The sequence below is a fragment of the Prunus avium genome, chromosome 2 (assembly GCF_965620075.1).
Source record: "Prunus avium chromosome 2, drPruAviu1.hap1.1, whole genome shotgun sequence".
In the NCBI taxonomy this organism is placed as follows: domain Eukaryota; kingdom Viridiplantae; phylum Streptophyta; class Magnoliopsida; order Rosales; family Rosaceae; genus Prunus; species Prunus avium.
Window position 1 is genome coordinate 34058764 of NC_142285.1, and position 16754 is coordinate 34075517.

At 34.6% G+C, this 16754-nt stretch overlaps 2 protein-coding genes across 2 annotated transcripts; one reads left to right on the plus strand and one right to left on the minus strand.

The window, feature by feature from the left end:
* Positions 1 to 327: 327 nt before the first annotated feature.
* On the plus strand, positions 328 to 3373 carry LOC110759278 (uncharacterized). The gene is made up of 6 exons (XM_088248010.1): positions 328 to 601; positions 1143 to 1699; positions 2034 to 2226; positions 2315 to 2379; positions 2496 to 2706; positions 2840 to 3373. The coding sequence occupies exons 1-6, from the start codon at positions 419 to 421 to the stop codon at positions 3200 to 3202; spliced, it is 1572 nt and encodes a 523-aa protein (XP_088104136.1). The 5' UTR covers positions 328 to 418; the 3' UTR covers positions 3203 to 3373.
* Positions 3374 to 3468: 95 nt separating this feature from the next.
* LOC110759281 (actin-depolymerizing factor 10) lies at positions 3469 to 5307 on the minus strand. The gene is made up of 3 exons (XM_021961335.2): positions 5138 to 5307; positions 4204 to 4469; positions 3469 to 3778 (listed from the first exon to the last, which is right to left on the minus strand). Exons 1-3 carry the CDS (start codon positions 5138 to 5140, stop codon positions 3628 to 3630), a joined length of 420 nt encoding a protein of 139 aa, XP_021817027.1. The 5' UTR covers positions 5141 to 5307; the 3' UTR covers positions 3469 to 3627.
* Positions 5308 to 16754: the final 11447 nt, after the last annotated feature.

A 16754-nucleotide genomic window follows, 5' to 3' on the forward strand; every position in this document is an offset into this window, starting at 1 on the left:
TCAACGTGTGTCATTAGTTACACCCCCTCATAACACATTAACTTATAAATAGGGGTAGTTTTGGAATCCAAAAAATACAATAAATCAGATTTTAAGTTATATTAGGTAACTTGCTTAGTTGGATCCTATTCATCGGGTATTATTTGAAAAAATTGGGTATTTTAAATAGAAAACTAAAGGAAAGGGTTGTAGGTGATTGAAAATGTATTATCTAAATTAACAGTTTGACAACATAAAATCCAGATATCAGATGAGAGAAGATTACCTTTTGGATTTATATATAGAAGAAGCTAGCAAGCCAAGGACGTTTGGTTGAAGTCCACATAGACTGAGTATACAGCATAGAAAGCATTACAGGACAGGACAGCAGGGCTATCTCATCTCAAGGTCTCTTGGAAGAGAGCTTTGAAGCATAAACATGAAAAGGAACAATGCGAAGCATTTGTGTGATTTCTTGGATTGGACAGGATTGCATAGGCATATTGCAGGAACAAGTTGGAGGCCATTGAAGAAGAGAACTGCAACAACTACTCTAATCTTCTTGTTATTGTTGTTGATCTTCTTTGTTGCTGCGTTGGTATCTTCAGGCTGGATCGATGCTGTAAGTTCCATGAACTCCAATCGAGCTAGCTATATATAAAGATATAACATAGGCATTCTATCTTCTGTCATAGTGTTTTTGTGTGTGTGTTTTGTTTTGTTTTTTTTAGAGTAAAACTAATAGGACCAAGATTTCAAAAACTAGAAATATTTGAATGGGGTTTACCAGTCACCTTGTTCACGATCTCTCCAACTAGGGTGAAACTTATGTCTCTTAGTTCCACCTCTATTAGATCGCTGGTCAGATTGTTTTCTTTTAGGTTGAAGGAGAGCGTGCCTGCATTAGATATGAGGGAGAGCGAGAGTCAAATTTTCATAACAAGTATGGGGTATGTGAGCAACTAATTAAGTGAGAATTGCCTAAGAATGTGTATACTAAACTGATATTACAAAGAAACGAAATATTAGTTATCAGAAAAGGAATACAAAGAAAATTTATTGAAATACAAGTCATATATAGCTTTTCATTGCATAGAAAAGTTCTTTGTATCAAAATCTCTCCTTTGATACTAACATATACAATTCATGTTTTTCTCTCTTAGTTTATATTTTTAGGTGCTTTTTCTAAGAAATCAATCACAACAACCACAAACACAAGCACACCCAAGAGACCTGAATTCCCACTGCAGTGTACCGAAGGAGTTAATGTGACACAAGGTTGTCCAAGAACCTACCCTACCACACACTACCCCACAAATCCTAGCCGTCCATCCAATCTCACATGCCCATCATACTTCCGATGGATCCATGAAGATCTACGGCCGTGGAAAGAGACTGGAATCACGAGGGACATGATAGAGCGGGCCTGCAGGACTGCACATTTTAGGCTCTTGATCGTGGACGGCAAGGCTTACATAGAGAAGTATAGACAATCCATACAAACTAGGGATATGTTTACGTTATGGGGCATTTTGCAGCTTCTAAGGGTGTACCCTGGTAGATTGCTTGACTTGGAGCTCATGTTTGACTGTGATGATCGGCCCGTCGTCCGATCAAAGGACTTTCGGGGCCCAAATGCTGGCCCGCCACCGTTGTTTCGATACTGCGCGGACGAGGGGAGCTTGGATATTGTGTTCCCAGATTGGTCTTTTTGGGGCTGGTAAATATTTGCTTCTGTCTTACTCATACATGTTATGTTTGCATGTGAAATGCCCTTTGTTTTTGTTTCCTTGTTTACTTTAGAAACTATGTGTTACATATTAATTACGGTTCTATCAATTCCCAATTTCTAGCCCATTTGAAAAGAAGAGAATTAAAAACTCTGGCCCATAAATTGTTTGTACAAGATGTGTGGCCCAAAACCCTTTTCATCTCCACCAACTTTGGCCCAAACATTTGAATTGGGTGACCCAATAAAAAGAAAGAAGAGATTTTAGAGGATAAATTATTTTTATTAATGAAATTTGTAGATGGACTAATTTTAATTTTGGTAGGGCTGAGACCAATATAAAACCATGGAGAAGCCTATTGCCAAGCATAAAAGAAGGCAATAAAAGAACAAAGTGGGAAGACAGGGTGCCCTATGCTTACTGGAAAGGTAACCCAACTGTGGCTCCAACCAGAAAGGACCTTCTCAAATGCAATGTCTCGGACAAAAATGACTGGAACACACGCCTATATCTTCAGGTGCATTAACTTCTCTAAGTATTATTATGTATAAAATGCAATCTTTTTAAGTATTCATTTGTCCGATGTTTTGATCTTCTATTTCCAGAATTGGGAGCAAGAATCTAAACAAGGGTACAAGGATTCAAACCTAGAAAACCAGTGCAAGCACAGGTAGTTTTTGCAATTTTTTTTGTTTTTGTTTTTGAAATTACATTTTACAAATTTTTTTACAAACTTAAAATTTCCTTTGTTTTCTTTGTTTATGTATAGAGATTTGGTTTTTACAGGTACAAAATTTATATTGAAGGATGGGCATGGTCTGTAAGTGAAAAATACATCATGGCATGTGATTCTATGACCTTGTATGTAAGGCCTCGTTATTACGATTTCTTCATGAGAGGAATGGAGCCATTGCAGCACTTTTGGCCTATTAGGGACAACAGCAAGTGCACTTCTCTCAAGTTTGCTGTGGAATGGGGCAATAATCACAAAGACAAGGTTAGAACTTTAGCCGTATGACGATTTTTTATTTTTATTTTGTGTTAAATAGTGTGACATGTTTTGTTATTAAACTGTGAATTTCAACTGCACATTCAAATGATTTACATTTGGTATCTCGTGAATATGATAGGCGAAGGCGATTGGGGAGGCTGCGAGCAACTTCATACAAGAAGATCTAAAGATGGACTATGTGTATGATTACATGTTTCATGTGCTAAATGAATATGCAAAGCTCTTGAAATTCAAACCAACTATACCTCCCAATGCAGTGGAACTGTGCTCAGAAAAAATGGCATGCCCTGCAACTGGTACATGGAAGAAGTTCATGGTGGAGTCTATGGTGAAGTCTCCAAGTGATGAACTCCCATGCACTCTGCCTCCTCCATATGATCCTCTGGCTCTCCGTGATTTTCTTGAGAGAAAGGCTAACTCAACTAGGCAAGTGGAAGCTTGGGAAAATGAATATTGGCAAAGTTTTGAAAAAAAGCAATAGGAACTTTTTTTTACCATGGGTTTCATAGGCCATGACTTATAATTTTATATGTCCTAGACTGGAAAGAAGAGATCTGAACACAAGCATTCAAAGCTTGCTACAAAATCAATGGCTCTCTACTGGTAAATATCAACTCTGATGGTTTGTTTCAATGTATATCAACTCTGATGGTTTGTATCAATGTATTTCATAAGTTTTACATCAAGAATTTTTCAAAGATAAGTGATAAAAAAATAACACAATAAAATCTGAAATACACCAATATATAGCAAAGAAATGTACCAATTAATGTTTTAAAATTGAATCCACATCTGATCTGGAAAATAAAGTAATTAACATAAAATAGCTCACACAACTAACAAAAAATAAAATTGAAGATAGATCATGTGACAAGGTGATGGATCAATAATGCTCTACAAGAATATTTAGAGTGCCCGCCCTTTTATGATATCCAAGCTCATCTCACTAGGGTCTGTTGCCTGCAACTCCACTTGAATCCCATCCAACTCCCTCTTGAATCTGTCCTTGGAGCTTGCATAAAGCATCTTACTTCTCACCCTTGAAGTATCAGGTGCCCTATAAAGAACAGAAGCCATTGAACAATTGAATACATACGGGATAATGTTATCTTATCAGATATATACCTGACACGTTACGCGAGACAAAAATACTGTCAGTCAGAACGGTACAATCTAACAAGAGTCTACTTTAGCAATGATCCGGCTTTAGACTGGAAAACATAGCATGCCTAATTTCTAACTACATATGTTTACTTACCAGTCAAGTCAGTCTTCTTAGCAAAACATAGGCATGTATATGCATGTTGTCTCTTATATCATCACACATCATATTATGCACTACATGCACATGATGAATGATGCAAACATCACATGGCATGTAATTAGGGGTAAACTGTCATTTTGGCCCCTAAAGCATCATGGTAGTTCAGAAGGTAAATTGAAGCTACCTTGATGTATGTAAGTGTATGTGATTATACTAACCATGCAATGAAGAAAATTTTGCTTTTCTGGCAGTTCTCATTGGTTGTAAAATCATAATCATAGACGGCATAGCGGCACTCATCGGCAGGCAAGGAGGCAGCAAAATCGTCGTAGCTTTCATCAGGACCTCCAACCTTCTCCACAACCACCTGCTGTATCTTCTCCTCGATCTTGAACACAATAAATCGGTGGTTCCTCTTTGCTTTTAGTTCCAAGAACTTGAGCTTACAATCATCATGCACAGCCATTCCAGATGCCGAGTTTGCCTACCATATCATCAATTTCACACCGAAAGTATAGCGTGCTTATAAAATTAGAACTTTAGAATAAAGTAAGACAACTTTCTACATTTTTCTCCTTGTTAATTATATTCAAAAGTCGAACAATTTAATAGCATAACATGTCTGACAGCCTAGAATAACTTTGCCTACCACGATCAATTTCACCAGTCTATGCATATAAAATTACAATGGAGAAGCAAGTGAACTACTTTGTACACTAATTCTTGTTAATCATGAATATAGATAAAGTAGAACCATTTCTAAACGTGCGATCCAAGAACAATCTAATAACATAACATGTCTAAGGATCAAAAGATTGTCATTATAACTGTATATAGATCAACCTTGGGAAAAAGTATTAGACCATAAGTACTATTCAAGCAACTATGTCCCATGTAATTGCCGGATGACAAAAGAAAAAAATGTTGAATCGTACGAAAGTCTTCATGGCCTAAATTTTTTGCACATTAATATAATTCCATAGCAACAATGTAAATATAAATCGATCAGATATATACATCAAGCCATGTCAAACATGAGATATCATCATTAAATTAAGAAAACAAAATGACAAACACAGATCTTCTAGTAACTCTAATTGATAGCTGTCAAAGTTCTTCACACGTAAGCATTTTCATGTTGAATTAGCTTACCATTTTGTTCTTCTATACACGATGAACCTTGTGCTCTGAGAAAAGAAAATGCAGAAAAAAAGAGAGAGATGTGTGACAGATCTGCAAAAATCTCTGATTTTGATAACTGCATGAGAGAAAGTTGAGTTTGGGAGAAAAAGAAAGGTAGGGGAGGAGAGATTTTTGTGGGAGAAAATGGGGGTTGGGATTTTTCTCTTGGGATTTTTTAAATTTATTTAGCTTGGCTCTGATCACGTCAACCAACTTTCATCATGTTGCCACGTTTAGAGGTGTATTTGGAGGCCTTTTTGGCCAATAAATTTAATGTGATTAATTTCATCTCCCATATTAAGATCTCTCAAACCTTGGTCTTCCATGTACTTCGCAATTCCGTTATGCTGTTTAGAGAAGGCCAATTTGGGGTTCAAACTTGGATTTGAAGCTGCACCTATGACTTGTTGACTTGATGATAGTCATTTTCTAGGTGAAAACCAAACAAACATATTTTCACTTAATTATCAATCTAAATTGACAATTTTGATAATAATTAAAAATTTCTCATGGCATCATAAACTCAAAGGAACTGCTTAATAAAAATTGCAAAATGATGCCTCTTTTGTCGGAAATTAAACTCTGGAATCTTGATCCCCAAGTTCCACAAATTTTTCCCTCACGTCATTTAATAAGTCCATGTTTAAGTTGCCAAACAATAAAAATATCAATTTCTCCTCTTTAATTTTCGACTTTTAGCTAATTCCCAAGTTATTTTCCACCATCCAAATTGAGGGTCAAGTTTTCACTAAATTCTAAAGGTTGGAGGTATTTTCGTCAAATTCTACTTCACTCTTTATAATTTATGAGTAAAGCTTGGTATTTTAGTACTTGTCAAATTCAAAAACAAATAAAGTTAAAAGAATTTCAGAAAAAGAAAAAGTTAAATGACCCTAGTGCTAATTTAATCCAGATTACGAATCTGGATTAAACTATAAACATGTTGTTTCTTAACTTTAATCCAGATTACGAATCTCGCCAATTTTATTGACAGAAATTTAATGTGGCAACGTGCTCATTTTCTTGTAGATCACGGCAAATTTTCTTCTCACAATTAAAAAGTTTCCAAATCGATGGACTCAAATTGCCAAATCTATAGGACGAAAGGGAAAGAATGACCGAATACCAAGCAACTAGGGTCATTTAACTTTTTCTTTTTCTGAAATTCTGTTAACTTTCTTTTTTTGGAATTTGACAAGTATTAAAATACCAAGCTTTACTCATAAATTATAAAGAGTGAAGTAGAATTTGACAAAAATACCACCAACTTTTAGAATTTAGTGAAAACTTGACCCCTTGTTTGGATGGTGGAAAATAACTCGGGAAGTGAAGAGGAGAAATATTTTCATTGTTTGACAACTTAAGCATGAAACTTATTAAATGACGGTCGAAAAAAATTGTGAAAATTGGGAATCAAGATTCCTAAGTTTAATTTCCACCAAAAGAGGCGTCATTTTGAAATTTTTATTGAGCATGAATTCGTTTTTCATTGTAATTTCTGTCATTTACAAAATTCAATATACATATCCCCAAGGATCCAGATCATCTGCTCTAATTTGCTGTCATGATCTCCTTGATTTTTGTGCTCCACTCGCCACATCATTAAAATTTAATCTAAGAGATTTAACCTTGACAAATCATCCTTAAAATTAAAACCTAATTTACTCCTAAATAAAAATGAAAAAAATGCCCAAACTTACAATACCAAGCAGTCTGGAAGATACAAATCAAGCAGCATGCCTTTTTGCTCCTAAGTATTGTTGGCTGCTCCTCTCGCAGGGGCGGTCGGATTAAGGGACAAGAGGGGTCGCTTGACCCCACGAACTGGCCGGAAAAATGGCTATGGACAGCCTGTGGAGGCCTGAGCAGACCCCATGGCAAGCAGAATGACGACCCCAAGAGATACAAAGCAAGGTGCTCGACCAAAGGCCACAGAGGTTGTTTTGTTTGCTGCTGTGTGAGACCCTGAATATTACTTTAGATTGTTGGGCTCGATCTCACGAAGAAAACAGTTCGTCAATCGGAGCCCCACAACCAGTGGCAGATCCAGGAATTTTACAAGGAAGGGGCAATTTTAAAAGGCTAAAAGTTCAACAACAACAAAATTTAGCGAATCAAATATCCTTCAAATTTAAAGAGTACTAACGTCATTAATAATTCATGGAAAAAAAATAACATTACAAAATGCATATTACTTTATTAATTGGATAATCAAATTGTAATTGATCATACCTCAAGCTGTGCACTATGCAACCTCTTCTTCTGTCTCGAGTTTGCTAATGATTATACAAATACAAAGACAGCCAAATCAGAAAATATATATATATGAAAAAAAAAAAACATATTATAAAAAAGAAAAAGAGAGGAAAAAAAACATAGGAAAGAAAAAATAGAAGAGAACAACAACATTAGCAAAAAAATCCCAAACCTTGCAAAAGGATTGGGTCTGAATCTGATTGCCGCAAGAGAGACTTCAACAAACAGAGCTTATAGTTTTGCATTGAATTGCTCCTCTCCGCTCTTTATTAATAGGGTTTCTATATAATATGCTATACTGATTCCGTATTGGGTAAGGCCTTGGGCACGTTTCTTTTTTTTTTTTCTTTTTTTTTTTGCCTAGTCCAAAACAACGTCGTTTTGGGCTAGGACTTAAAAAAAAAAAAACAGAGCACGCGCTGTGCGCACAACACAGCAGCGCAACAAAAACAAAGGCACAGCAGCTCATCAAATAGAATGGAGTTTCACTCAGGCAAAAACACAAACAGTTGGTGGGCAAACCAGAGGGGCAAAGTGCGCCACCACCACAGTGTTTTCCGGCGAGGTGAGGTGCAACTGCACCTCCTTGCGCCTCTGTGGGTCCGCCACTGCCCACAACCAAAGTTATGAATTTTAGAAGTTTTTAACAACTTTTAGAATTGAAGTTGCAGAGCATGTTCGACGAAGAAGAAAGACTCAGCGTGTTTGGGGTTATAATCCAGCACTTCACATTTTAATTCCTTTTTGAAATGATTCATTAGCAAGGCGCAACATGTCTATTTTTAATTGGACTAACTTCATAAATTCATTAAAAAGTCATATGTGCTATGAAAAATTCATCGAAAATTACCCAAAACTTGTAATCACATGTATTTTTATCTCATGACCTCCAAATCACATGTACTTTTATTTGTTTTAATTATGAATGACATTAATATTATTTAAAATTTAAGGGTATTTAGTTGTCTATATTTATTTTTCAAGTCTTTAGCCTTTTAAAATTGTCCCTCTACTGAAAAATTCATGGAAATTATGAACATGAAATTAATCTACAAAAACATTAGGAAAATTAATCTTTTATCTCGTGACCTCCAAATCACATGTACTTTTATTTGTTTTAATTATGAATGACATTAATATTATTTAAATCTGAAGGGTATTTAGTTGTCTGAATTTTTTTTTTCAAGTCTTTAGCCTTTTAAAATTGTCCCTCCATTGAAAAATTCATGGAAATTATCAAGAGGAAATTAATCTACAAAAACATTATGAAAATTAATCTTTTAAGCTTTAAAATTGTTATTTTTTTTTTAAATTTTTAAAAATTAATGTAGTTCCATGTTTCCTTTGTTTTTTTTTTTTTAATGTGAAATAAATAATAATTATTATTATTTTTAAATAATTGTATAGAAAATGACTCATTTGTCCTAAAAATACCTCATCAGTTTGCCTAAAAAAACTTCGACACATTTTATACCGTGACCCTATGACCCAAGAATCCTGGATCTGCCATTGAGCCTCCCTAACTAGACCAGTAACAAAGGTCCAAGCTTTACCTGCACATAGCTTGCCTGAATGGTCCCTGATAAATAAAAAAACGATGATTTGAGCATAACCCATCACCATAAAAGCATCAAACTTCAAGCTCAATCCCAGAAACTTAAAACTGTTGAAGTGCAAAAATTGAATCCCCATGTTACCTTCATTTAAAGAACAAGAGAGAGCAAGACACGGGGGTACGAATTTACATTTTATATGTCTGAAACGGTTATTTATTTTTTAAAAAATTTTAAAATAGAGAGCCCCATAAAGCCGAGCGGCTATACACTTAAAACACATTATATTTTAGAAGGTATAGCCCGGCGGCTATACTATTTAATAAAATAAAAAATAAAAATCAGGTATAGCCGCACAGCTAGACTATTTACAAAAAAAAAAAAAAAACAGAGCAGACGCATAGAGCTTAGGTTGGGTCTTCAATTAACAGAAAGAAAATTGGTTTCGCCTTCCAATTAAGTTCCAACCAATAAATTAGAATCATATGTATCCAGAGATTTTATAGGTACAATGAGAAATTTTGGGAATGTTTTCAAAATGTGGTGGGTGTGCTAATCAAAACCTTAAGTGCATTTACAAATCCTTAAAATATTCTCTCATACATATACGTGTAAGTGATTCTCTCCTACATTACAATGTTAAACCAATGTTGAAAGATGTTTCAAGTTCGAATGCCTCATTTCTCGTCATTAAAACAAAAAACAAAGCTATTAGATTGGTGAGAGAAAAGATGGAATTTCTCACTCATAAATATTATTATAGGAGTTCATTTCCTGAGATGATGAGAATGCCCCTCTTTAATATAAACAAGTTGAAATAAGTAGCTAGAAATGTGGCCTATTCTTATATTAACCTCTAAATCGATACAAGGATGTAATTGGTATTTATGTCCAGACATTTAAAGATTGATTCATCATTGAAACAAACATTTTTATACCAAATTTAGAATACACTAGATGCCAAAAAATTTGCCAAATTAAGGACATGCAGTGGTCCTCACCAAGAACAATGCTTTCTCCAAAAAAATAATCACCCTATCCTACTCTTTTGAAGGTGAAACGATTGTCTCAGAAAGTGTTTGATTACAGGCTAGCTACTTAGGCGCACCCCAAATATACTATCTTCTCCACCATCCCATTTGCTATCATATTCTTCATCATCTATGCAGACTACACTGTCTTTAACCTTCCCATGCATCCTGTTGACCTGAGAATCCATGAACTTTTTCAAGATCACAACACTCGATTACCTCGACAGAAAACTGAATTAACCTTGACTGCTGAGAGCATGCCACAGCTTTCCATGCAGGAAAAGATAGATGAAGTTGCAGAGGAAGTTCCTGATCCTCTGGTTCCTCCAGAAAATGTCACAAAATGGGAAGCTCCCGGAATTGCAGATACTCAACTCAAACAATTTAACAGAGCAGTTTCATGGTCGAGTACTTGAGTTCCTCAACCATGGATGCAGTGCTCAGTTCTACATGATATGGTTTTCACCAACAACCAAGTTTGGCAAAAGTGAATTCATGGCCATGGACAGTCTCTTTAAATTCAATCCTAAAGGGTGCTTGATGATCCTATCAAAAAGCATGGATTCAGGAAGTGGATACAGAATCCTGAAGCCGCTTCTCTCTAGTAGATGTTCATAGTTCCATTACGGAGAGGATCGCGGGTCGCGGGTGTGGGCAATGGGTCGTCTCGGCTTGGTGGTGGTGATCGACTCGTGAGAGGGAAGGAAGCAACATCGTGAGGTTTTTAAAGTCAGAAAAACCAAAAAGGACCCACCCTGGCCCCCAGGCGCCCAGACCCGCCTTGACCCGCCTAGACCCGCCTAGCCACCGCCTAGACCCGCCTAGGCGCCGCCTAGGCCGATTTTTCGAATCTAAAGCAAAAGAAAAGAATTCATAGCTATTTAAATGTCCCAAATTGAAGCAGAGTCTTGTCGTCCCATACTATCAGTTTTCAGATTGAAAAATCTTACATCTTTGCAAGCATCAACACTTGAAAGATACTCTAGCCTCCAGGGGGCGGACGGATTAAGGGACAATAGGGGTCGCTTGACCCCACGAACTGGCCCTAAAAATGGCTATGGACAGCCTGTGGAGGCCTGAGCAGACTCCATGGCGAGCAGAACGACGATCCCAAGAGATACAAGCAAGGTGCTCGACGAAAGGCCACAAAGGTTGTTTTGTTTGCTGCTGTGTGAGACCCTGAATATTACTTTAGATTGTTGGGCTCGATCTCACGAAGAAAACAGTTCGTCAATCGGAGCCCCACAACCAAAGTTATGAATTTTAGAAGTTTTTAACAACTTTTAGAATTGAAGTTGCAGAGCATGTTCGACGAAGAAGAAAGACTCAGCGTGTTTGGGGTTATAATCCAGCACTTCTCATTTTAATTCCTTTTTGAAATGATCCATTAGCAAGTCGCCACGTGTCTATTTTTAATTGGCCTAACTTCATAAATTCATTAAAAAGTCATATGTGCTATGAAAAATTCAGCAAAAACTACCCCAAACTTGTAATCATGTGTATTTTTATCTAGTGACCTCCAAATCACATGTACTTTTATTTATTTTAATTATGAATGATATTAATATTATTTAAATTTTAAGGGTATTTAGTTGTCTATATTTATTTTTCAAGTCTTTAGCCTTTTAAAATTGTCCCTCTACTGAAAAATTCATGGAAATTATGAACATGAAATTAATCTACAAAAAACATTAGGAAAATTAATCTTTTATCTCGTGACCTCCAAATCACATGTACTTTTATTTGTTTTAATTATGAATGACATTAATATTATTTAAATTTCAAGGATATTTAGTTGTCTAAATTTTTTTTTCAAGTCTTTAGCCTTTTAAAATTGTCCCTCTACTGAAAAATTCATGGAAATTATCAAGAGGAAATTAATCTACAAAAACATTATGAAAATTAATCTTTTAAGCTTTAAAATTGTTATTTTTTAAAAAAAATTTAAAATTAATTTAGTCCCATGTTTTCTTTTTTTTCTTTTTTTTTAAGAGTAATGCTATTTGGACACACAACATTGACACACTTAGTGACACCCGCTGATGTGTCAATGTATCATTTGCTTTTCTTTTCTCCTCGTTTTCTGTTCAGCGAATGATACATTGACACATCAGCGGGTCTCAACTAAGTGTGTCTATGTTGTGTGTCCAAATAGCATTACTCTTTTTTTTAATGTGAAATAAATAATTTTTTTTTTTTAAAATAATTGGATAGAAAATGACTCATTTGTCCTAAAAATACCTCAACAGTTTAGCCTAAAAAAACTTCGACACTTTTTACACTGTGACCCTATGACCCAAGAATCCTGAATCCGCCTCTGTCCTCTCGTTGAGTTTTTTTTTTTTTCACCCCCAAAATGTTATCGCTCATCAATCTTTTGTCACCACAGTTGTAGCAAAGCAAGGAAACAACCACCTGAATATATATAATATGAGCCTTATGTTACTCTTATTGTCTCCAATCTCCACCCATTACTAAAGTCATGCGATAACAAAAAACTTTGGTTGGATTTAGCTTTCATCACCAATAACTACTTCAGACATTCTGTATATTCAAAGGCTTTAGTCTCTCACTGGAAAATTATCATCATGTTCGTCTTACTGTCCAAATATTAAATAAAATTTTGTGTTGTTCTATGAGCGGAATGGTAGTAGAAGAGGACCAAGATAGAGACGTGGAGAAGATAATGGTGTCTTAGGAAATTGTTTTTTTTTTTTTTTTTTTTCAAAACAAAATTGTGAGGCATTTGTGTTCTATTATGTGTGATGTGTCAACGTTAGAGTCCCTTAGATTAAATTTTACTGACATGGTGTGTGGAGAAGAAAAGTCAAGCAGATCATAACCGAGAAAATTTAAATAGAGAATCCGAATCCGAATAGGAAAGCCCACATGAGCGTTACCGTGTCATTAGCAAATGACCAAATTTAGAACGTGAAGCTTGTGGTAGGCAAGATTATCACTTTGTTGCTATCAGGCAGGGATCATTTTTAAAATTAAAGTCACTTTTCATGTAATTAATATAATAGCGAACCCACCTTTTCTGTACACATAAATACAAGATGCATGCCTATCTTCTTAATTATTAAATCCATTTATGCATAATCCATATTATATAGTTGTTAGGCTTTTAAACTATTTTATTTTATGATACTTAATGCTGTCATCTGAGTCAGAAATATCATTCTAAAACCTGCAAATACTGCTGCAGATGATAATAAAATATTATCATCTTTTGCTTGTGGATAATGTGCTCATTTGATTTCAAGAATTATAATTTTCTAGACGAGTACTGGTGAATTTGCAATGCTTTTCTGATCAAAACAAGAAGCACGATGAACCATTTGAAAGATTTCTGTGATATTTCTGCAGACCCACCTTGATTGACTGAAACCAAATATGCCTTCACAATTATTGCGTGCACGTTTCATGTATACCTTAGTGGATATAAGACAGCTTAAAACCTCGTTTAGTTTTGAGATTATTATTCCACATTGGAAATGGAAGTCTTGTATATTCGTAATTTAAAAGATTTTTGGCATCTTCACTCATTGCTGATTAGTTTTTTATGCTAATAATTTTGAGTTAGATGCACACATTCTAATAAATTTTATTGTTGTTTTTTATTTTATTTTTGAGAAAAAGACGATAGGTTATATTCAGAATTCAGGCTTGAAGACTATTAATTGGGTGAACTATTGTCAAATTGTTACGTTAAAATTACGAAAATACTTGGTGGGACTTGTGTGTCTCACATCAAATATCAGGTGATACATAAATTGCACCGAAATCTCTTAAAATAAAACTTCAGTATCTGAAGTTTTGAACCACATTACTTAAATAAGTTAGAAATAATATTTGTAAAAGATGAAACGGTGAGCTTTGAGCAAATCCCATAGTAGGTCCTGGTACTTGTTGTGTTGGAATCTTTCAAAAGCTTGACAAGGATGCCCCACCTGCAGAAGAAGCATGATGAATATTTGAAAGCAAAAGACACTTTCCTCTCAACCACATGCATTGTCCAAGATAGACAGGTTTTCTAATCCAATGGAGTTTTTTTTTTTTTTTTTTTTTCCTTTCTCCAGTAATAGAGAAATACAGTGGGACTATGGCATTTTTGTATTAGGATGGGATTATGATATGTTTAACAAAAAATTAGAGTGGGATTATGATATTTTATGAATTTTGGTCGAACCCTAAACATCCCATTTATGTCAGATAAAGAGAGTTAAGGGCCAATTAGTTTTTGTTATGAAGAATCTAAATTTTCTGCTACAAGTCAACAACATGAGAACCAAACAAGCCTTTACAAATTATGCATCAGCTGCTTGTAATTTGGATATGCCTCGGAGGAATACAGCTACCAAGGAATGTTCCCCGAAAGTCCTCATCATTAATTAATTATTTCACCTAACTTAAGAGTTTATAACTCCAGTGAGTGACAAAGCAATTATCCATACACCAACTGCCAAAAGTTTGAATCGTGTCATCGAAAAATTGTTAATGTATGGTAATTAGAGATCCATTTCTAAAGACCTATTCTCTTTCTTAAATATTTTAAGTTCATAGGGAGGATGATAGGCACTCGAACTCTTAAACGTAACGCTTAAATTTTGTAGAAAACATAGAAAGAGGGTTGTATTGTGTTAATTAAGGAGGTATTGTTTCATTTACTCAAACGCTTTTTTCCGGACAACATATTTTTCCAATTTTGTTTCGTTTACTTTTCAAAGTTTTAATTTTCTTGAACATGTTTCACATAAAAAATTCGTTGTTCTCTTATAATATTGTAGTTGAATTACGCCAAGGGATGACTTGACAACATAACAAATCTTGTGTTGTTGGCACGTCCAATTGGGGATCTAATTGTAAAATCCGAAATTTTGCTGTTTGCTCCATATACTTCAATAATTTTAGTTTCTTTTTTAATTCAAAATGATGGACAATTTGATTATAAATTACCTCCTCATGGTCCTTTGAAACAAGCTGTTGCAATTTCTCCTACATTTCTTTGAGAAGGCTCTACCTACCTACCCATGTTATGGCCACATCTATTATATGCAAAATATGTACAAGAATTGCCTTTTCTTTTTCCCCTCACCAAATTCAATGGATATATTTAAAAATAATAATGTAGGAAGAAGTATACTTGGGAGCTCAAATTGTACTGAAACATGGTTATGTTGTATAATTCGTTCACCTGTTATAACACGAGTAAATAATATGGTTCATATTTCTCACTTCTAAAATATAGTATTAATAAATATCTACTTATATTATAACATGATAACAAATTATATTATGTTACGGTCTTTCAATACCACACTATGAGGTAAATTTTAATCTGTTTATCGGAGTTGATTTAGGGACAAAAATTGTATCCTTTATTTTGCAGCAAAAACAATTGTTTGTTGATTGATTTTCAAGTTTTTCCTGATAATGATTATCAGTGGACCTTTTTTTTTGGACTTGCATGTAGACTTGACGTGAATATTTTAAGGATAATTTCACCGACCAATTTAAGGATGGTATTTTGGTCATATTTGTCTTCTTTTGCACACAATTGAAAAGTCTAATCGTGGATATTTTATTTTTCTTGCAAAATAGAGCTTTTGGGGTTCTCCTTTCTTATATCCGTGATTTAGAGAAAAATAAGAACAAGATTATATATCTTGATAAATGTAATGTAAATTATGATTTAAATAGTTCTACAAACATGCCTTTATGTAAATCTTTGTGCATTAGCCACTTGTCCATGTGTCATTGGTGCAGTACATGTCATTGACCCAAATGTCTGTCGTTAGTTGGTAACTACGCCAGTTTCTTTTTGGTCCACTTTCATGCGAGCATTTGTGTGAAACGGGAATATCACTATTTTGTTATTATTGGTTACTCATAGTATGTCATGTGTGATAAATATTGTACATGGCAAGCTGTGATTGGTTAGAGATAACGAAATAGTGATATCCCTATTTAACGTAAGTTATTCTGCACTTTCATTGGTTAACTGTAGAGATATATACTAAGTTTAAGTCGGTCTTTTTAAAAACAATTGAAACATGTTTTTGTTTTAAATAAATTATGGAGTAGAATTTGAAATTGGACTTCTTTCAACGTTAAAAAGATAAATTACTAAATTAAGAGTTAATTGAAAAATACTTTAATTTTATTAATAATGAATATTTCATACAAATTTGGCCTCATTTTAATGTATATACAATTGCTCTCAACATTGAATATGCTACTAGAAATGACATCAAGGCCTTAAGCTACAAGCTCTTGCATAATTTTATGTTTTCTCAATCAATTAAAATTGAGGAAGCAAGAGAGAAAGAGAGAGGATTGAAGAATATCTACTAGTTGGTATCATAAAATAAAATATCCAAACCCAACTCTTAAACTTTGTTAATAACAAACCAAATCCCTAATTAAACCTTTAAGCCTACTTAGCCAACAAGCTAGATAGCATCATTAAGAGACAAAGATTTATTTAAACTTAAAAACAAAATTAAATAAACAACCAAGACATGAGTAAGAGTTGAGTTGGTCAATGTAACCCAAAGAAAAAGAAGAAAAAAAAACAACTGTGGTTGAAAGGCGACGTGTTCCACGCAGCCAGCGAGTACACACAGTTTGTCCTTTAAACAAACCAGTGTACGTTAGCGCACCCAGCTGAGCTGAGTTTAAACCCACTCAGAAACGTTACATGGTATTTCTATTGGTCTTTTCTCAGTCTTTGCGCAAACGCGC

What these genes read in the sequence shown, in the direction of transcription:
- LOC110759278 (XM_088248010.1), top strand. Translation starts at nt 419, where the DNA reads ATGAAAAGGAACAATGCGAAGCATTTGTGTGATTTCTTGGATTGGACA. An exon ending in GATTGGTCTTTTTGGGGCTG is followed by an intron (nt 1,700 to 2,033) that starts GTAAATATTTGC and finishes TAATTTTGGTAG; the next exon opens with GGCTGAGACCAATATAAAAC. An exon ending in GAAAACCAGTGCAAGCACAG is followed by an intron (nt 2,380 to 2,495) that starts GTAGTTTTTGCA and finishes TGGTTTTTACAG; the next exon opens with GTACAAAATTTATATTGAAG.
- LOC110759281 (XM_021961335.2), bottom strand. An exon ending in AAAATTTTCTTCATTGCATG is followed by an intron (nt 3,779 to 4,203) that starts GTTAGTATAATC and finishes TGTTCTTTATAG; the next exon opens with GGCACCTGATACTTCAAGGG.